Source organism: Marmota marmota, unplaced genomic scaffold, assembly GCF_001458135.2.
Source record: "Marmota marmota marmota unplaced genomic scaffold, marMar, whole genome shotgun sequence".
NCBI classification, from domain to species: domain Eukaryota; kingdom Metazoa; phylum Chordata; class Mammalia; order Rodentia; family Sciuridae; genus Marmota; species Marmota marmota.
This window is the reverse complement of record NW_026000261.1, coordinates 8,094,662-8,117,605: the sequence shown is the minus strand read 5'-3', so window position 1 is coordinate 8,117,605 and position 22,944 is coordinate 8,094,662. Positions and strand designations below refer to the sequence as shown.

At 36.8% G+C, this 22,944-nt stretch overlaps 1 protein-coding gene across 2 annotated transcripts in view; it reads left to right on the top strand.

Moving 5' to 3' along the window:
* Positions 1-22,944, top strand: part of Rnf128 (ring finger protein 128) — a 94,815-nt gene that overhangs the window by 28,408 nt on the left and 43,463 nt on the right. The window contains exon 1 of one of the 2 annotated variants that reach the window (XM_015497938.2): positions 9,416-10,154. The exons of the other annotated variant lie outside the window; for it this stretch is intronic. Coding sequence (XP_015353424.1) covers positions 9,671-10,154 — 484 coding nt within the window. The 5' untranslated portion in view covers positions 9,416-9,670. Of the gene's footprint in view, positions 1-9,415; positions 10,155-22,944 lie in introns of those variants that run through there. 2 annotated transcript variants of the gene reach the window in all.

The window sequence follows — 22,944 nt, the reverse complement described above, 5'->3', positions numbered from 1 at the left end:
AAAAAAAAAAAAAAAAAAGAAAAGAAAAAGAAAGAAAGAAAGAAAAGAAATACTACTGATATTAAAGTTGATTTGCTGCAACCCTACTGAATTCATTTATCTATTCTAAAAGATTTTTTTCTGGATATTGTAGGGTTTTCTACATATGGGATTATGTTGTCAGTAAACTTTCTTTTGTATTGTCATGTTCCCATCTTCTTTTCCTATTTGAATACTTTTTTTTTTCTTCTTACATAATTGATTTGACTAGGACTTCTAGTACTGTCACACATAAGTGGTTATAGTGGGTAGTTTTGTCTTGTTCCTGATCTCAGAAGAAAAGCTTTCAACTTTTCACCACTGATTATTAAATTAGCTGAGGGCTCATCATGTGTGACCTTTATTTTATTGAGGAACATTCCTTCTATAAGTAATTTGAACATTTTTGCAGTACTGGGAATCCAGGGCCTCGCACATGCTAAGCAAGGGTTCTACCACTGAATTACATTCTAGTCCTTTACCTAATTTATTGAGAGTTTTTATTATGAGAGGATGTTGAATTTTGTCAAATGCTTTTTATGCATCTATTGAGACAACTACAATTTTTTACTTTATTCTGTTAACATGCTATATCACACTTATTAATAAGTGTAAGTTGAAACTTTCTTGCATCCCAGGGATAAATCACACTTGATCATAGGGAATGAAGGGATGTTTATGTTTTGTTTGTTTGTTTGTTTGTTTTTGAAGTATTGGCAACTGAACCTAGAGCCTCATACATGCTAGGCAAGAGCTCTACAATTGAACTATATCCCCAGCCTTGGTATTTATTCTCAAATTGTTTTCAGAAGCCCAAATCTTACAAGGAATTAATAAAGGAGGTTACTATTGAAAAACAATCACATTCCATTTATAGACTAAAAGTATTTATTGCTCATATGCATTTTTAAGAGCTTAACTCCTTCATAATTTACTAAACTAGACCTATCTATGCCTGCCAAGTCAAATCCCTTCAAAGGCTTTCTGTCATTTGTCCTGTTCAGTAGCAAGGTCACAAATATTTAAATAAACAGTCATGTGCCATATAATGTTTAGGTCAATGACAGATCACCTTTATGATGGTGTTCCCATAAGATTATAGTGGAGCTACAAAATTCCTATCATCTAGTGAATGCCTAGCTGAAGAAGAGGTGAGTTAAAAAGAAACTGAAGAAGAAAAAGAGCCCCACAAAAAAAGGGTTAGCAGAAATTTTGCAGACCTCAAAAAGCTCCTTTAAGAGTTTTGAGGGCTGGGGTTGTGGATCAGTGGTAGAGTGATTTCCTAACATGTGTGAAGCACTGGGTTCAATCCTCAGCACCACATAAAAATAAATAGAATAAAGGTATTGTATACATCTACAACTAAAAATATTTTTAAAGAGTGTGAAACATGGACCTTAACACTGAACAGTTCTCATTAAAAGAGAAGAATGTTCATGCTGTAATATTTGTTTACAAGCAAATCTAGGATGAAAAAAGTAATAAAATGAAACAAACCAAGCAAACTACTATAGATATATTTCTGCAAACAGTGGCATCTCTTCAAGAAAAGCCTGATTTCCTTCAAGAGGAATTCCAGAAGAACCCATTGTTATCATCAAAGATGACAGCTCTATACATGTTTTTGCCCCTTAAGCCCTTCCAGTAGGACAAGATGGTGATATTGGTGATCTTGACCCTAGGTAGGCCTAGGCTAATGCATGTGTGTCTTTTTTTGTTTTTGAGAAAAAAAGATTAAAAACTAAAAAAAAAAAAAACAAAGGCTTAAAAATAGAAATAAAATTTATAGAAAAGGATATAAAGAAAGAATATTTTGTAGAGCTATATAATATACTTGTATTTTAACCTCTTATTACACAAAGTCAAAAAGTTTTTAAAAATTAAAGTTTATAAGAAAAATGGTACAATAAGCCAAGGTTAATTTATAATTGAAGAAAATATTTTTATAAACTCAGTGTACCAATGTTTTTAAAGTCTATGGTAATGTGTAGGCCTTCACATTCATTCACCAGCCCCCACTGACTGACTCATCCAGAATAACTTCTAGTCCTGCATGCTCCATGGTGAGTTTTTCATACAGATATGCCATTTTTTTACTTTATTTTTACTGTACTTTTTCTGTTTAGATAGGTTTAGATACACAAGGGTTTACCATTTGTTTATAATTTTCTACAGTATTAACTATAGGTTTGTGGTGAATTCAGTACAGGTTTGTAGTCTAGGTGCAATAGTTCATACCATATAGCCCAGGTGTGGAGTAGTCTTATACCATCTGGGTTTGTGAAAGTACACTCTGTGATGACTACACAATGATAAAATCACCGAACAATGTGTTTCTCTGAATATATCACTATAGTCAAGCAACATATGATCCTACTTCCTGATTTGTTAGGCTTTAATCTAATGAAATATTAATGAGTCAGGATATATTTATTCAATTTCTCATTATTAGTATCACTATTTTGTAGCTGAAAAAGAGGAAATGGAGATTTACTTGATGTCATATAAACAATTAACAACAAAGTTAAAATAAAGAGAATGACTGGAGTAAGTTTTTGTGGATCTAGGCTACAGAGTAGTTTATTGAAATCTGATGAATGGACCAGCAATAAACCTCAAATACGTGGTCATTTTTGTAGGGCACAATTCATCAAAAACATTTCTTCTCCCATTTTTTCCCAGATAATTGTCCTTTCTTTTCGATAACATATATTCAAATCCTCTAATGGTCACAGATTTAATTCTTATGTAATCTTCACTTTATTGGAAACCTGAAAAAGAAAAATAGGAGACTGTATGAGACCAGATGAGTTTCCCAAGTAGGTTAGCTTGATATCACAGTGGACAGGAAAGACCCCTCATCTCCACAGTTACTTCAGCACCTCTTCTGTCCAACTTTCCCCAGAGGCCACCCCTCCCCCCATGCCTTGATCCCTTTCTCACTCTTAATCTCTTTTCTACTATCTGTGATCCTCTTAATCACTTCCATAAACTTAACATAGCTAATCTGATCCCCCAGTGACAATCAAGTAGACACAATGGCTGAAGTTTCCTCTAGTATCGTTCACCAAAACATCCTTTCTGTTCCAGTTTTCATCAGTGGGTGCAAAACACCCTTTCAAAACATGTTCAGGCACTCTTCTCCATAGACTCATGTGAGTGAACATGTACACATGAATATGTAGATATTTATAAATAATTATGGAGACTTGACTAGATGCACTCTTGTAATCTTTATTATTTAAGATTTCCGGGGCTGATAAGCAGGACATCAAGATATTCTGGTCAAATGGTATGCTGAATGTGCTACTGGATACATTCATTCTTTCCATATTATAATGATATTATCTCTATGTATGTAAAGAGGTATAGTGGACTGATAACGCATGTAACTGGGAGTCATACATACCCCTGTATGAATTCCAACTAGCACGTACTAGCTGTGTAACTGTTAGCAAAATACTTCACCTTTCTGCATTTCATTTCCCTCATTTGAAAAATGAGAATTATAATGGGATATTATCTATTGTGAGAACCAAAAGATAAAATTAATTCTTTTTAAGTGTCTGAAGCATGATAGGTTTTCAATAAATATAAGAATTTTCCTACCTTTATTTATGAAGGCAGTGTTATATAGGGCAGAAAGTGATATAATAGGAAGAGTGTAGTTTTACACTCACACATGTGGTCAAATTATAATTCTGTCACTTGGTTATCATGAGTGACCTCAACAACTTACTTGACCTGAGTCTGAGATTCTTCTGTAAGACGTAGCATGTAATACTTATAGGTATAACGGGCTTGGCCATAGTAGACTTTCAATTGTAGCTAATAATGCTGGATGTAAGTAGACTGTTCTTAGTTTCGGATTTAGCACACCTACTCTCTGCAAGACCTCTGAAATTTTGTGTGCATGAGGCCTCTCTTTTTAAAAAAAATCCCACGTTTTCTAATCATTGTATACCAATGTGAGCCAACTGAAGTTTATCTACATTTGCAAGTGATATCATATCATTTGGAAATATGCTGAGGCATCACATTTTGGTGTTTTATTTTGTTTTGTTTGGCTGACTGTCTCCACACCCCTACCGTTTCTTTTTCCTACTCACAGCAGCACCTAGAGTTGAGATTTGTTGCCATCCTTTCTCTATACATTCTATACACCTATGTTGTTAAGCTGTGTAGCCATAGCATCACTGAGATGCCAGGGCACTAGTTGTCCCAGACTGTGCTTTGTCATTTATTTAATGGTGAGAAGCCAGAGGTGATGTCTCATTTTTTTGCAGACATATTAAAGGCTGAACATTATCGACCATCTCTACGCCTCTGCAGAAATTCAGTGTGATGGGAAACTTAATCTGCCACAATGGTGCCCTGCTGTTGCTCCTGCAGGATGTTGCTCTGTTTATCAGTTCATCATTAGATAGTGCACTGCTCAGGGCAGCTTTCAGTTTGGTATTGCTGATACGAATATTTGGCAGGGTTAGCCTTTGTGGTAGGATTTGAGGAATTTAAAAAGGCTCCTGGCCCAAATATATCTCCCTCAATGCTCACAGTGCCTGAAATGCACACAAGAAACATTTCACTTGAACTTTTTTCTTTTATATAAAGCAATGTTAAATTGTGAATGCCACTCTCCAGAGAGAAGACACTGAATCATTATCAGCTATTAATATTTAGAGTCGGAACTACATTGGAATTCTGCTTCTGTTCCTAGCTATGAGATTAGGCAGGTTGCTAATTCTCACTGAGCCTGTTTTCCATTCTTCAAAAAAAAATGGAGTTAATAATAGATGGCTGTGAGGAATAAATGAATAAGGATGTAAAGCACATAGTAAATGCTCAATGAACAGCAGCTGGTATTAGCCTTATGGAGAAGGGCCCTGAGGGAATATATGTGGAACTAGTACATTTGGTTTGTCAAGAACCAAGTGAGGTCTGGTACAGGAGCAGGGCTCAGAGAAAAGGCTTTGGTGGACTGAGGATACAGCTAGAGAGTAGCATGCAAACTCTGACGGTCTAGAGTTGAAAGGAGAAAGAGAATGGAGGGAAGCAAGGTCAAACTACATACACATGAACATTCTGACAGGCAAATTGTAGTCCTCATATTCAGAGTGTGATGCTTCGTGAAGTAGTGAGCTTTTACACTGGAAGCATTCAAGCAGAGGCTAGATGCTAACTACCTATCAAGAGTAGTCTAGTCTACTCCAGGGATTCTCCAACGTACATGTACATAAAAATCACCTGGGGATCTTGTTAAAATGCAGATTCTGATTCAGTTGGACTGGTTTGGGACCTGCAATTCTGCATTTCTAACCAGTTGCCTGATAATGGTGATGCTCCTGGTCAACAACCTCATGCTCAGTAGCAAGGCTACTGTTGTAGTTTGAAAACAACTCACAGTGACTCAGAAGGATATGGTGGGTAAAGCCAGTGAATTACGCAGAGTGGAAAGACTTTGATGCAATCATGATCTACAATCTGGTCCTCAGCTTTGAAATTTGATTGGTAGCATAACCAGAGTCTGGGCTCCTGGGAACTGACTCATAGTTAACCAAATTCACAAGAGACCAATATATGAGCCAGAATGCCAATTGATTAATTTATAATGAGAAGTATAACTTCCAAATGAACCAGATACTAGTGTTTGCTGATCGGTGCATTATCTCCCAGTAGGCATATTTACAAGAGGAGCTAAATGATAATAAGAAGGTTGCCTGGTGAGAATGGACTCAGAGCAGGGGGAGTTCACAGGATGGTTTTAATGGTTTGCATCATCAAGCTAAGATAGTCTGATTCCACAATTGGGCTAGACCTCCAGAATAGATCTGGGGATGCTAGCCTCTCCATTAGTCTCTTTGTCACCAGTCTTGTTCTCATGTAATCTGAATTATCTATATAAGCCCAGATCTGATCATAACATTCATTTGCTTTGGTGGCTTCAATAAAAAAAATTATAATTTCAAACTCATTATTACAAAATTGTAAAATATACAGAAAAGTTGAAAACTAATACAATAAGCATCCATGTATCCACCACCAAGATCCAACAATCAGCCAGGCATGGTGGCGCACATCTGTAATCCCAGCAACTCATGAGGCTGAGGCAGGAGGATCATGAATTCAAAGCCAGTCTCAGCAACTTAGTGAGGTCCTAAGCAACTCATAGAGACCTGTCTCTAAATAAAATATACAAAAGGGCTGGGGATGTGGCTCAATGGTTGAACACCTCTGAGTTCAATCCCCAGTACTAAAAAAATAAAAAAATCCAATAGTTAAATTTTGCCATATTTGCTTTAAGTATGTGTGTTTACATGTGACTCAACAGTTTTAATAGTTTCTAAACTCTTTGTGCTCTGGGCCAGCCTACTTGAATAGCTTCACTTTTCTTGGTTCCCCTTTGGCAACTTACATCCCTGCCATACTTCACCACTGAAAGTCAGTTCCCTGAATGTTCTCTGGTATTCTCATATAATATACTATTGCTTATGCCCAAATATCTTTACTCTCTTTGTTTTGATAACCCTTCTTGTTTCTAAAGACTCAGTCACATCTGTGTTGCCATAACATTCTCTGCTTTTCTCAATCATAACATTTATTACTCTGTACTGTTATTGTTTCATTACCTCTGTCTCTCTAAAGTGTGAACTCACTGAGAGCAAATACTGGTTCCTTTGTGTCCATGCCTCTACAGTGCTTTGCACTTAGTAGGTGTTCAGTAATTAGAGTATCCAACTGCCTAACACACAGTTTTACCCAGTCACATCATAGGCACCCCCAGATTAACATGCCTAAAGTAAACGCATCTCTCTTCCTACCCACTTTATACATTTAACCACCCCAAATACCTGGACTGAATGCCATCTAGTCTTCAGAGCTAAAGACCTCAGAGTACTCCCTAATTCTTCCATCTCTTTCTTCCCCCAAACCAACTCCTGTTGACTTTATCTCCAATATTCCACTTTTCTTCATCTCTATTACCTATTTAGTCCAGGCCACCTTCATCTCCCACCAGGAGCATAGCCAACAATCTTCTATCTGGGCTTACTTCTGCTACTTGTGTCCCCTCCAATCAATTGTCAACAGTATGAATTTTATATATATATATATATATATTCATATGTGTGTATGTCCCCTCCAATCAATTGTCAACATATGAATTATATATATATTCATATGTGTGTGTGTCCCTGATTATATTACATTTTGGTTCAGTATAAAGTTCAAATTTCTAGCTTTACCCAAAGGACTGTCCAAAACTGGACCTTATGACCTCTCCAACTTTATCTCTTACCATCCTTCCTCTTGTAGTCTAGGTTCCAACCATTTTACAATTACAAGGTTTATTGTAATTGTACTTTCCCAACATTTTCTGTTTCATGTCTCAGTGCCTTTCCTTGTGTTGTTCTCTGCCTAGAAAGACTGACCCTTGCAGTACAGATGTAACCTCCTCTGGGATGCTTTCCCTTATTTCCCAGTCTGGGTTAAGTGACTCTTCTCTATTTCCCACTACTGCCCTATGCATACATCTATCATAATGTTTACATTATATGCATACAATTATCATTTTACTTGTCTTTTTCATCCAAACTAATCTAAGAGCTTTATGAGAGCACTTATTTGATTTTGTATCCCAATGTTTAGCCCCTAGGACATAACAGATATGCAATACATATTTGTTTAAGAAAATAATGAATGGATGCACATTAATAAATTTTTTTTTCAAATTTTGTTTTATATATTACTTTATAAAATACTTCTTTTCTTTGGAATACATTGTTTCTTCAAAATACAATGTAGTTGATTGTCATCCAAGTAATATTGCTTGATTTAATTTTCAATGTTTTTCATCAACAAATTCAGATAATTTCTGGAATTGTACCATTTCTTAGAGATGGTTTATTTTACTAATTTCTTTTCTTCTAGTTCATTTTAATCTCAGATGTTAATGTCATCCATAATTAGGGGTACTCTGCTACCTACCCTCTCTTGACCTCCAAAGTCCCTTTCAACCATCATGGTTCATATTTCACAAAATTGCCCATTTATTTATATTCTAGTTGCTGTTTGGTGTATGGTGGTACTTTTCCTCTAGCTTTCTCCAAAGTCATAAGAATATCAAGTGTAGAATTGTCTCATGCTTAACCTTTGGGAATAATATTAATTAAGTAAAGGCTGGGTCAGGGATTGAGGGAAGTGATTCATTGGGAATTTAACAAATGTTGGGGTAGGTTAAGAATTTTATATTTCCTTAAACTAAAAAAGTGGCTAAGACTGAATATTCTAAAAATAATTTTCTCTGATTATTGCCTCAATGTAACAACTTTATTTTAGATGTACTGTGTCCCTAAACCTGTTTGATAGTAATAGTTTTTAACATAGCATTTTACATTGTGCTAAGCACTATTCTAAATGCTTTACATGTATGAACTCAATTATTTGAACCACTGTATAAATTAGGTCATTATTATTCCCATTTTACAGATGATGAGGGAATTGAGGCACAAAGAACTAAGTTCCCCAGAATCAGAAGTTATTCATAGTGGCCAGACACAAGATGTATTAATTCAGCTTTAGTGCATATTATTGATTGCCTAGTAAATGTAATAATTGACACAGTAAATAGAAATTGTACACTTAAGTAGGGATAAATCATAATGCAATAATGACATAGGTGAATTGCCTAGGTGGGTCAGACTCCTTTCTGTTAGTGGGAAAAGGAGAAAGGATGATGTAGTTAAGGTCATGAATGCTGCAGGGATAATCATTGGGGTAAACTTGATTTATGGATGGGGAAGAAAAAAGGATTGGTTTTGAGGTATGTGAAAACAGTAATTCTTTTGTGAAGACCAATTTTACTTTTAGAAGAGGTATTTGATGCAGTACATTTAGTCTGGGGTAAGGATAGGAAGGAAGTACATACGTATGACTCCTGTTAGGAGAAGGAAAGGAGAAAGGTGCCATTTGAGGCCAGTAAAATTGGGTAACAAGAACTGGTTCTTTCTGGCCTTTCCCTAGGGAATCGGCAAACCCTGTCCTCTCCAGCACCACCCACCTACCCAAATTGTCTTGACTACAACTCAGACCCATGGGATCTGCTTCTTTTTAGTAGTACTTTCACATTCAGGCTCCGTAATCTCAAAATGCCCTTTAGCAAATGTTTGGAGGGAAAGAGGTATTCCTGCAGTTCAAAACTGACTCGAATCCTATCAGAAAGATTGAATGTTTGCAGATTCTAGAGTCCCTCGCCTGTCCATTTTTCATAAAACGACGCGACACACCTGGCCACACAAGCTCAGAGCCCATTGTAATGCCTTCCTATCCTGTTACCCTTTTAAGAGGCGGATCCCGCAGTGTCCTTTCCTCCCTCCCAGCCACCTCTACCCCCAGTCGGCTGGGCGGAGCTTCATGCAAAAGCCCCAGAGCCCGAAGCGGCCGCAGCAGTAGCGAGAACTGGAGCTTCCAAGAGCTGCGTCTGCTGCAACCTCTTTATGGACGCTACGTGCCTCTGGGCTCCGACCTAGCTCTCGGTGCATCAGTCCCACTTTGCCCGTCCCCCACCTGGATCGCACCTGGTCAAGGCCAGGGTCCTGCCAAGTGCCCAGAGAGTGCGTGCAAGGGGCCCTAGGGAACCGTGAAGCGCGCGCGCGCCATGGGGCCGCCACCCGGGGCCGGGGTCTCCTGCCATGGTGGCTGCGGCTCTTCCAGATTGCTGGCATGGTGCTTCCTACTGGCTCTGAGTCCGCGTGCCCCCGGCTCCCGGGGGGCCGAAGCTGTGTGGACCGCGTACCTCAACGTGTCCTGGCGGGTTCCGCACACTGGAGTGAACCGCACGGTGTGGGAGCTGAGCGAGGAGGGCGTGTACGGCCAGGACTCGCCGCTGGAGCCTGTGGCTGGGGTCCTGGTACCTCCTGATGGGCCCGGGGCGCTCAACGCCTGTAACCCGCACACGAATTTCACGGTGCCCACGGTTTGGGGAAGCACCGTTCAAGTCACTTGGTTGGCCCTCATCCAACGTGGTGGGGGCTGCACCTTCGCAGACAAGATCCATCTGGCTTATGAGAGAGGGGCGTCTGGAGCTGTCATCTTTAACTTCCCTGGGACCCGCAATGAGGTCATCCCCATGTCTCACCCTGGTGAGTGCAGCTACTAAATTGCACCCCTTCAAACCTTTGCCATGGCCAGTTTCTCCTATTTTCCTCAGTGCCCTCCTTTCCCTATCCCCTTGCTCTGAAGGAAAATGGGTGCCCCCTTTGCCCCCGCTGAGTGGGGCAGGGTCCTCACCGAGATTCACCAGGCGTGGGGGTTGGGCGGAAAAAAATCCTTTAGAATTTGCCTCTCTGGTGGAAAAGGGTAAGACAAATGAGGTGCGGAGGCAGGCGAATTGAGGACTGTTTGCTCTCTTCGCATCGCCTTTTCCTGTTGTTTCACAAGGCTGCCTTGCCTTGGATTAAGTGGCGGTGGGCACTGGCTTTTAAACTACTATGGAGAAAATCATCTGGAAATCTCTTCCCCACTTTTTGCTGTACGACAGATTTCCTCGCCTCTCTTCTTATTTTTCTCTCCTTGTTTCCCTAGGTATCAGGTACAAGGTTGTGTTACTGTGCCCTGTTAATAACCCCATTGAAATTTTGGTGGAAACTTTGCTTAGCTCTTGGGTTCTCTGCCCCGTGGTCTTAGATCCCAAAGAGATTGTTGGTATCAGTGCTTTTATTTGTCTTTGAAAAATCTGATTTCAGTTATTGAGTTCCAAAACAGGTGATTAAAGTTACTGAGAAAGAAAGAGGTTTATTATTCATGAGGATAGCAAGGGCCTAGACTTTGTAAAGTAGTCCAGATAGTTCTTAAATTGGTGGAGCTGGTGTAGGTTATTGTTTTTCCCCTTCAGTTATCCTTCCAGAAACTTCCCTATTTGTGATTAGGTAACAATACCTAATCACAAATATCCTGTATGTATATAGTGATCCTAGACCCCAAAGGACAGATTAAAAAATATTGAAGGAGAAAAAGGAAGAGACGTGCAATAGCAGTATATGGTGCTGGTTAAAAGCTGGGCCTCAGATCAGACCTTGATTCAAATTTCTGCTCATTGCTTACTAGTCTTCTGACCTTGGGCAACTTATTTGAAGTCTTTGAGTCTGGATGCACTCATCATTCGAATGGGAATGATTAATAAGGAAAAACTTATCTACAGGTTTGCCTTGAGAATAAAATGAAATAAAACTTGAGTCTAAGACAGTATAACAGATTATTCACTCTCAGTAAAGGTTAGCTGATATGGATTAGCCTTCTAGGAGTCACTGAAGAGATAAATCTGCTTATTTAACAGCTAGAGGATTTGTGTTTTTCTAAAAGCAGTATGATAGGATTTGCCTGGAAAGTACTTATTGAGTGGCTAGGTGGTATAATGGAAACAGCACTAAGCTGGAACTGAGAAGATTGAGTTCCTTTAGCCCCCTCTTTGCCTCTCTCAGCTTCATGACCTTGTACAAGTTACTCACGTGTCAGATGGAAACATAGAGGTGTAAAGGGTTGAGGCCAGTTTGGCAGAGTGTGCAGAGATAAAAGTGAACTAAATGAACTCTAAGATCCCTTCTAGCTCTAAAAAGCTGTGATTCTTAGATTTAGCATGTTGATTATAGGAGCAAACTATATTTCTTTGGTTGATAATCCAACAATTAGAATGAAATTACTTTTTAAATTCCAGTAAAAGTGAATAATAAGATTTATTAAATTTTAAATGCTTTACATTTCAGTTTGCTGTCTAAAACACAAGGGTTTGACTTTGTTTTCTCCAAATGAGATTCATTTGCATGAATGATTTGTAATTGAAGTGTATTCTTTTATTAGAGAGTTCCCACTTTGACTATTTTTATTCCACTTCTGTTAAGGACGTTTATCTGATAGTTTCAGGAGGCAATAAAATTACCTTTTGTTGAGCTCCTACTATGTGCTAGACATTATACATATATTTTACACTTTATTGAAAGGCAGTATGGTGTAGTAGGAAAAACATAAGCACTGGAAACCTAATTATGCCTATTGTGTTTCAGGATATCATGTATGAATAAAGCCCTAAATACTGATTGCTTAACTCCATTCACAAAGGTATTTTGATACTTTAAAAACTTATTATTATCTAAGATGATGGTGATAGCAAATATTGCCATTAAGCCAACTAACCAAAAAACTGGCAAATTACTTGGGGTTTAGAATCACATTTCTCCCCTGAACTCCTGGAGAAACTACTTTTCAACATGGGTGGGGGGAAATTACTTTGCATTTCCTCCACTTGTGTTATTGAATATTTGTTTGCAAAGTGCTATATTATTTATTCACTCCTAAGAGTAAACCTAGGGGTTCCTTTTAATGTCTGGTCAAAAATAATTTGTCTTGGATTGTAGTGGCAGAGAGGTAAGACTGAGGTTTAAGTATTAACTCGAGATATATTGTTGCAAATTACACAGGGGTCACCAAATGTGGAGAAGCCATTGCTGTCTTTTTTGTTTACAGAATCAATCTTTACTTACTCTCACAGGGGCCTGCACTTGAATTGTTTGTCCTTTGTTCCAGTTTGTGCTGAGTATCCACACTCTCACTTATCACAATCCTTTGATCATGAAGATACATTTGTTTGAAGCAATAGAACTAACTGATTTAGAACAGTTGCTCTACATTTTTTGTTTAGTAGAGAGAAACTCCACTGTGTAAGGTCAATCAATTTGGAAAACAAGGCTGTTTTTATGTATACCAAAATTTCATAAAAGGTAGTTGTGATGTAGCATCCACCCATGGAATTTCTGTGTTTCATTTTGATGGCAATGTATTCAGCAACTCTTGCTTCATACAGATAATTACAAATGATAGATATTCATTAACAGTTTGCCTTGGAATCTCTGGATATACACTTTTTCAGTCAAATGGATCCAGAAACCTGGAAGGAAATTTAGTTTCAAAGTTTAATTATTATTCAAAGTTCTTATCTTAAATATGAAAATCAGATAAAAAGCAGCCAAAACTTAGAGTAAGCACTAAAGCCATCTAAAATGTAGATGGTCATGATCAGACACATTAAGCATGCTCTTGTTGTTGCGCAACTAACTGTTCTTACTCTGAGCAGATGGGCCTGAGCCTTGCCTGCTGTCTAATTGAACACAGCCTCGAGGTTGAAGTGGTGTGTGTACTTGCTTGTACAATTTTCCTTGAGTCAACATGTGCAGGCATGAATTTATTGAAAGACCCATGCAAGATACAGCCTTTATAATCCATGACACATTTACAAGAATTTGAAACATATGCAAAGGGGTAGCCAGAGAAGTGTTATTCCTAAGGGCTGTTTAAAAAAAAAGTGAATGAACCAACAGTGTAATTTAATGATTTGGCGGCCTCCAATGAGATACAGTTTTATATATAAAAGTTACTTATGAAAAAAAAAGAAAAAGAAAAACCAAACCAAAAAAAAAAAGTTACTTATTTGCATTGTTGAAAGATAGTAGAGCAGATTAGTTAAGGAATTGGGCTAATATATATAATAAGGGTTTAGTATTTTTAAATTTATAGGCCAATGATTTTCCTTCTCAGTTTTCTAATATATAATATGGGCACAATAATAAATTTGCCTCATAAGGTTGCTAGGATTAAATGAGATAATGTAGATAAAGTGTCAGTGCAGTATCTGTCATATAGGAAGATACTATTTTTAATCACAGTTAAAATAGTTAAATGTATTTCAGAAAAATGAAAATTGCATCCTACATCAGAACATAATTTGAAAATAAATACCTGGAGTACTTTAAAGTCCACATTCTTCAAAGTCATAACGTGGACCCTTTAGAAACAGGTTGAATAGACTGAATTTTTATAAAGAAAAAATTTGTGGGGGGGCCCTTCTAGGTTTGTCATTATTTTCTTATACAACTGCTTTTCCTTAAGTGACCAATTTTCTTTCCACTCACAAAGAACATTACATTTCTTTATCACTATCTGAGTCTCTTCTCAACTCTTACATTTAGCTTTTATTCTAGGACATTGACTTAGAACAGAACGTTTTTTACTATAGTAAGAGGCTCACAAGAGGATCAAAAGGGATTGGGTGGTGATGATTCACTCATGTCAAATAACATTCCCAAATCCATTTCCAGATGTATTCTTCTTGGTATCTCTGCAGTAATGTATTTAAAATTATTGGCCACTCCTTTGAAACTCTCTCAAGCAGTTTCTTCCTTCTGTGGCCTTTCTTTTTTTTTTTCTTTTTTCATTTCTGGTATTTTATTAAACCATTCATTTAACACTTCTCCTTTGCATTCCATACCCCTATTATTTTCCCCCTTAAAAAAGTAGCTAGCTACCACATCCAGTTGATTCTCTCACTTTCAATATTCTCACACATGTCCCCTTCTCCCTTGCAACTGTTATCACCATACTTTCAGTTCCTTTGTCTTCTCATGGGGGAAAATTTTTTAGATTCCTGTTTGGTCTCCTTGCTCCAGTCATTTTCTCCTTGTATAAAGTTCTTCCTCCATATTGCCACTCAGAACACAGCTCTGATCATATAAGTACCATTACTCAAAGTTTAGACTACATTGCTCAGCTTATCATACAAGACTCTTAATTATCTGGTCACAAACTTCTCTCTTTATGTCCCTCTTCTCTCATATTGTTCCCTAAACATTCTCTATCCTTTCCCATTATTATTACTTTGCTTGTACTTCTGCTGTTGCCTATACATCCCTTCTTTCAATTGTACTTTTCAAAAATTCATCCATTCTTCAAAGTTCAAAACAAAAGTTTCCTCGGCTTTCAAGCCTTTTTTTAATTTAAAAATTTTAGTTGTGTTTTATTTTAATTGAAACATAACAATTTACACACATTTATAGGTTGCAATATGTGGTGTTTCTATACAGTTCTTTTTTTTTCTCTTCCCACTACAGCTCACACACAAAACAAAGTGATCTTTTTGATCATGATGGCACTTCATCTCTTAGTGTACTTTATGCATTTTGCTGATAGTTACTTCTTTATTTTCTTCTTTTTTAAAAAGAGAGAGAGAGAATTTTAATATTTATTTTTTAGTTATCGGCGGACACAGCATCATTGTTTGTATGTGGTGCTGAGGATCGAACCCGGGCTGCACGCATGCCAGGCGAGCACGCTACCACTTGAGCCACATCCCCAGCCCAACTTCTTTACTTTCTTACTGGATTATTTTACCTTCTTACTGGATTGTAATCATTTTAATGTTTGGTTAATCTTCAGATTCCCCATAGGGATCTTTGTTTGGATATATTCTAGAAATGGTTGTTGAGTTGCCTTAAAACACCTAAGAATTCTAATGCTAGATGATCATAAGATTCAATAGAAAAGTATCTAAGGAAAGGGATTAGAATTCAAACCATTGACTATTTATCAAGGATCTACTGACTGCTGTGTATTGTGCTTCCTGCTTGAATAATACAAAACAATGAAGGTAAAGTACCTGCCCTATTTAGGAATGTAGAAAAATCTAGGAGGAGGAAGAAGAAGAACATACAATAAAAGTATACAAATATTTCAAGATTACAGGCTCCCTAATTTCTGTAGTGACCACCATTATTTTATTTTAGTCAGCTTTTTCATTGCTAGGACCAAACAACCTGGCAAGAACAATTAGAGGAGGGAAAGTTTATTTGGGGGCTCATGGTTTCAGAGTCTCAGTCCATAGATAGCCAACTTCATTCCTTGGGGGCTGAGGTGAGCCAGAGCATCATGGCAGCAAGTGTGTGGTACAGGGAAGTGGCTTATATTATGATCAAGAAGCAGAGAGAGAGAATCCACAACACCAGATACAAAATATATACCCAAAAACATGCCCCCAGTGCCCACCTCCTCCAGCCACATCCTACCTGTCTTCATTTACCACTCAGTTAATCCCTGTCAGGGGACTAATTCACTTATTAGGTTAAGGTTCTCACAACCCAATCATTTTTTCTCTGAACCGTCTTGTATTGTCACACACATGAGCTTTTGGGGGACACCTCACATCCAAACCATAACAATGGTCATGGGCAAGTTATATGGATATTTAATGACAAAATGACCTAGACAACAAGGAGATAGTGAAATATGTTTTTAGAGTTTTTAAATTGAGCTCCCCCTATGCTTTTTGATGTTTTAAAAACTATTTACAGAGCTGGGCACAGTGGCATACACCTGTAATCCCAGCGGATCAGGAGGCTGAGGCAGGATGACCGTGAGTTCAAATGGCTTTGAACTCACAGCAAAAGCAAGACACTAAGCAACTCAATGAGACCATGTCTCAAAGTAAAATACAAAACAGGGCGGGGGATGTGGCTCAGTGGTCAAGTGCCCCTGAGTTCAATCCCTAGCATCCCGCCAAAAAAGAAACTATTTACAACAGCCTTCAATTTATGTCTCCAGTTAATATACTTCCATTGAACACATTGATGAGCATTGAACCTCATTAACATAAAAGAGAACACCGTCTTTTTATTTTTAAAAATGGAAAATATAGCTTGATCACCAGATAGTTTTCTAAGTATATAAAGAACTTTTCCCCCATTCAGAATACAGAATGCTACATTTAATGTCTGTTTCCAATCAAATGAGTAAAGAGAGGGGAGTACCAAGGACATTTTCTCAGTTATCTTCTGATTTTAAAGGTAATTATCCTTGTTATAGAGAACTTGGAAAATATAGAAAAGTATAATTAAAAGTTACCCATAACTCTAAAACACAGAGACAAACATTATTCATATTCCTTCTTAACTTTTTTCCACGCATAGGTATAGCTTTGTATTTTACTTTTATCATGATGATGAATTTTTCATGAGTACTAATGTAGTATTAAGAAAATACATAAAAATTAAAAGATGACCTACAAATCTGTAGCTATGGCCACTTTTTAGCATTTTATTGTCATCTTTTTCTCTCTCTGTGTGTGTATGTGTATAATTTAAAGAACTGTATGTACTCTATCTACTGCACTCCATTATCACACCCAGTGCTTTTGATTGTAAGCCTTCCTTGTGTGATTAAAAATAGAAAAATGGTTTTCATGGCCATTGACTGAGGGCTAGGGACTGAACCTGTCTTCCATTAGCTAGCAAAAAAGGAAGTATGACAATCTGATGAGAAGGAGTATGATTTGGGGCATATAAGTCAAAAAGTTGTTCAACAGAAGTTTATATCAAAATATACCATTTTTATCCTCCCGCCGCCTTATTTTGGATTAGCTTTTGTATATCAGAGAAAACATTTGACCTTTGTATGTCCAAAAGACACTAGTTAAAACAATATAAATAACAGAGAGATCAGTGGAGTAGAGAGAAGAGAAAAGGGGGAGGGAAGAGGGGAGAGGAAGAGGAAATACTGGGGACTGAATTAGAACAAATTATATTCCATGCTTTTATAATTTTGTCAAAATGAATGTTGTGGATAACTAAAAAGAACCAGTAAAAAGAAAAGAATATATATATTTACTAGCCATAAATGTGGTCTGGTCTAATCCCATTTGCATTGCCTTTGTGGCATTGGTCTTTTGAAATATTTGTTTACCAATTGTGCTTTATTTTCTCTTCTCACAATATTCCCATAAGTGATAACTTTTTCAGAACTGAGGATTGCCAGCAGTTTCCTTGTTGCTTAAGTAGCACCTCATTGACTAAAGTGTCTTTTTAAAAAGTCATGATGGCCACTGAACTGTAAACTATTCTTAGGGTTTTCCCCAAAGTTTATTTGATAGGATACTACACATTTTCTGAGAATGAATAATTTTTGCATACATAATTTTTTGCAGTATTACATGCAGCAAAAAGGTACATAAATCAATAGTTCAGAGCTCAATGGATTTCACAAAGTGAAAACACCTGTATAATGAGCACCCAACTCAAGAAATAGAAACTCTAAAGCCCAGAAGATAACCTTGCACCCCAATGTGAAGAATTTTTGATGCAGCACAATTACCAACTTTGTCTCCTGAGGGAATGACCTCTTGTAACATTGTGATAGAAGCCCATTTGCCCACAGAAACAGTGTACTTCACTGCACTGGGGCTATGTTACAATGGTGATCTGCAGCTGCATGCTGTAGGGAGTTATTATCAAGCATAGAGCACGTGCATTTTTTTGAGGCAGTTACTAAGCCAGTTCAGAGTTGCCACACATGGCTGTACAACACCCACCTTGGAGCTCTACAGGCAAAGCAGTACACAAGGGCTCTTTGTTATTATTCCATTTCCTGTTCTTTTCTTTTCAAGCAGTGTGCATGTCCTTCTATGCATCACGGTGTGTAGCTACTGCTTGAATTTGCCAATAGGCTCACTACAGTATTGAATTCTTTGGAAAAGAAAGTTTGGTGATTCATGCTGAATTGTGGGAAACAAGACTTGATGGAGGTTATTAGGTTCAGAATCTGGTTGTGGATTACTTGGTTTTAACACTTGAATGATCAAGTTAGGTACAAATCTGTGACTTTGAGTTAACTGTATTCATTTTGACCTTTTTTGAAGAATTACAGTACTGGGATTTACCTGTTTATGTGTTTTTGATTCTCTCTAGACATTAACTTATCGTTCCAGACAAAATATTGGCATGATTTGGTTAAATGATGCCTGCAACTAATAATGTTTTAGTTTTTTAAAAAGAAAACACACCATAATGTTAACATTGTTCGTAAAATTATGGGTGATTATTTTTCTCTTCAGTATTATTTTTCTGAATTTCCTAGAATGTTTTACAGTTATGATCAGAAAAATCAGTTATTTTAAAAAATCCATAAATACTCAAATAGTATAGACAAACCTGAAGAAAGTGTTAACAATGTGACTATAGCAACAAGAACAAAGCATATCTGCTAATAGAAATGATTTACAAACTATTATGAACAGTTAAGAATTGCTTTGACCTTTTCAATATATGCAGCCCATATAATTGTTTAGTGTGATCCTTTCTTGTTAACACTAATTAGTTTCTTCATATGTAAAATGGGCCTTGAACAATAAAGAATTTTAAGGACTGACTCTTCCTATTTTAATTTGGAGCATTTCTTTTTTCTTTACCCATTGCATCATTATTTGTATTTTTTTTTCTCCTTCACCCACAGAGAAATGTACCTCTCCTTTCTTTGTATTTTTGTTTCTTTCTTAGAACAGGCCTATTTAACCTCACTAGAACCGTTAGTATCCATTATAGTTTATAATTTTCAGATTAATCCTAAATGTAACAATTTAGTATAAAGAATTCAATATATTGGTAATTTTTTTCTCAAGAGACACTGGATTTGCCTGGTAATGGTACCTTTGTCATTCTAGGAAAAAAGAAGGAAATTTGGCTAGAATGAGGGCACCAAGAGGATTCATGATGTTCTTATTTTTACTTTATTAATGATATATTGAACATATCATCTCATTAAAATTGAATCAATTATTAATTTCCCTTGAAATTAATATGAAACTCCACCAGTCGATCGTTCACATAAGCAACTATCAGATTCAAGGGTTGCTTTGGTACCACTTCTTTTCGTCTCAAGATGCATTTTGTGTCCTGCTCTTCTACCCCCTTACTCTGCGTTTCACAACTTGGTAAATTCTACCTTAGGTACTCTTACACGCATGTGTGTATACACACAAATTCTTTCTCTCTCTCTCTCTCTCTCTCTCTCTCTGTGTGTGTGTGTGTGTGTGTGTGTGTGTGTGTGTTTCTGTCTTTTTCTCTCTGCCAGAGCCCTTTCTTCATCAAAAATGTTGTGCTCCCTTCGGTGTGATTTCATATCATTTTTTTGATGGTGAGGGATACTGGGGATTGAACCTAGGGGCACTCTATCACTGAGCTACATCCCCAGCCCTTTTTCTTTTTTTTATTTTGACTCAGGGTCTAGCTAAGTTCCTGAGTCTGGTCTCAAAATTGTGATCCTCCTGCCTCAGCCTCCCCAAGTTCTGAGATTACAGGCATGCACCACTGTACCTACTTCTTTTGAAGTGAAATTAAACAATATGACAAACCAATGCTCTCAATATCTGATGACCTTGAATATATCTCTAACTCAGCCACATAATCTCAAAAACCTCCAGTCAACCATGTAATCCTCCTGATTAAATATGCATTTTCTCATGTTCCAGTATTCAAGATAAATATTAAATGCTTTTGTTTGTTTTGGATTATAATGATATTGTTTTTTGAAAAGTTTTATGACAAATTTGAGTTAAATAATAATTTCTACTTGCTTTGCAATTTCAGTCCTCAAAGTATTTTCACACGCAATAATGTGTGGGCTCTTTGGAAACCCAAACAGTTTAGCAACTTTACTATGGCAAAATGTATTGTCTCTAGTTCCAAACTACTAGCTTAAAAATAAATTCCTGAAACACTGCCCATTAGTATTTCCATTCTGGTTATTGTCCATTATGATAGCCCTATGAAGTATAGTTCATTATATTCTTCCCAACCACACTGGTGTAGTTTTCTCTAGTTATTGAATCTCTTTGTCATGTTGACCAATGTCCCACCTTACATTTTCCATGTATTTCACCTTAAGGACTCTGCATTTTGTTTTCCTAATCTATGATGGTTTCAGAAGACATTATTTATTTTATAACATTTGTAATCTTCTTAAAAGTTTTACAAACATATCTTAACTTTGATTTGTGGTTAGTTAGCCATCAGTAAATTTTCAAGTACATCTTTTCTCATTTTAGAGAATTTCAGCAGCCACTTGGATGAAGGCTAGAAGAATATTTGTGTGAAGTTTTCATTCACAGACCCATGAGCAATCTCTATTTAACTCTGTTGTAAAGAAGTTTTAATAAGGGTGTTTCCGTCAAATTCTTTTTTACCTCCTCCACCACCACCATTTCATTTTGACAACAGGACAAGCAAGATATGTGAAAGAGATGGAAACTGACCAATGTAAAATCACTCTTACCCCAACCCCCAAATCCCTCCCTTTGTGCTGTCCCTCTCTAGCTAATGCCTTTTGGTTGAAGTGGCAGACAAGACAAGGGAATTGATTTATCTCAAGTAATATGATTAAAGGCCAACAAATTATCATTTGAAGTTAAAGAAAGCTACATGATTGCTCTATTTTTATTTCTGTCTATTGTACCAAAGGCAATTGTGTTCCATTTGCAATTGGTAGATGTCATATTACAATGGGAGTATAGTGTCCTTGAGTCACACTGCTTAACTTGAATTCTAGCACTACCAAGTAAATAAATATATGATCTTGGTCAGGTTATTAACCTGTACTTCATTTATCTTGTTCATAAAAAGTGGCATAATAATACCTACTTTCCATGATGTTAGAAATAAAGCATTTGGCCTTTTGTGAGCAATTAGTCAATGTTAGTTCTCTTGAACTTTTTGCCTCCAATAGTTTTGCTACTAAACATAATAATTCCCCTTTGGCTATTATAGCTATTCACCACCACACTTTGAAATATGTAATAGTTTTATATGCAGAAGTAGAAAAGAACTGTGATATCCATATTGCTATTTTTTTCTCAGAAGTTCCTGAGAAATGTAGAGATAAATCACACGATCAAGAAATGGAAACAACTATCTTATCTTTCTTCTCTCCTGTGTATTTCCATTTTAAGCAATGGCAAAACTTTAAAATTAAGATTTTATACTCCAACAATAGAAATGGCAGATGACCATGACCCTCTTGTTAGCATGGTAGTAGAGAAGTAACATAGAACTCAGATGAAGTTTAATATGAATCTCAACTGCATCATGTAATAGCTTTGTGACCCTTGCCAAATTAATCTCTTTAAAACTCAAGTCTTTTCCCAGGTAGAATGGAGAATGATAATTGCATCTGCCTTATGGGGTTATGATGAGAGCTAAATTAGATAATATAGAGAAAGCACTTAGTACACATCCTGGTACATAGATGTTTTAGTCAGTTTTCCATCACTGTGACCAAAAGACCTAATAAGAACAACTTATGGGAGGAAAAGTTTATTTTGAATCATTTGACTTATTTCAGAGGTTCAGTCCACAGACAGCCAACTTCATAGCTCTTGCCCAATATGTCAACCAAGAAGCATAGCTTTCCTTACCAGGGACAAAATACAAACCCCAAAGTCATACCCCTGTTACCTACCTCCTCCAGCCACACCCTACCTACCTACACTTACTACCCAGTTAATCCAATCAAGTGGATTAATCCACCAATTAGGTTACAGCTCTCATAATTTAATCATTTCACCTCTGAACATTCTTGCATTGTTTCATATATGACCTGTTGAGGGATACCACATATTCAAACCATAACAGTAGAGAATAGCTTACCTTCCTCCTACCCTCATCTATAGACCAGTCTTGGCAATGCATATCATTGTAGTATTTCTGGAAGCCTCTAAAATGCTAAAGAAACCAGATATAACTTTATGGAATGCTTTATTTTCTGAACTTATTTATCTATAGAACAATTTTTATCTCCAAATACTTAGCATTTGAAATATAATTAGGAAGTACTGACTACCATGCACTTGACAATTTCTTCCTTTTATATTTTGTTTTTTGTTTCATTTTGTTGTGTATTTAGGCTGGCCTCATATTTTAATAGTATCAAAGATTTGTCAGTGTCAGGGAGTGACTAAACCAATAGAGTTTCCTCAACTATGATAAGAACAGAATGTTTTCAACTGTGATGACAAACATTTATATTTCTTTGTACATTTTATGTCAGGTTAATAAAACTTCAAAGCATAGATCTACAGTTGAGTTTTATTCTCTTTATTGACTTTCAGAGACAATTTAATGAAAAAAAAAATAAAAACACAGGTGAGATAAGTTTGTGTTTGCTTTTATTATTAGTGTGTGGGCTGGAGTGCAGAAACTAGCTTTTATATTTCATATAGAAAGAAATGTAATATACTCAAGTAGTAGAATATTCTTTTTTCCCTGGTACTATAAATTGAACCCAGGG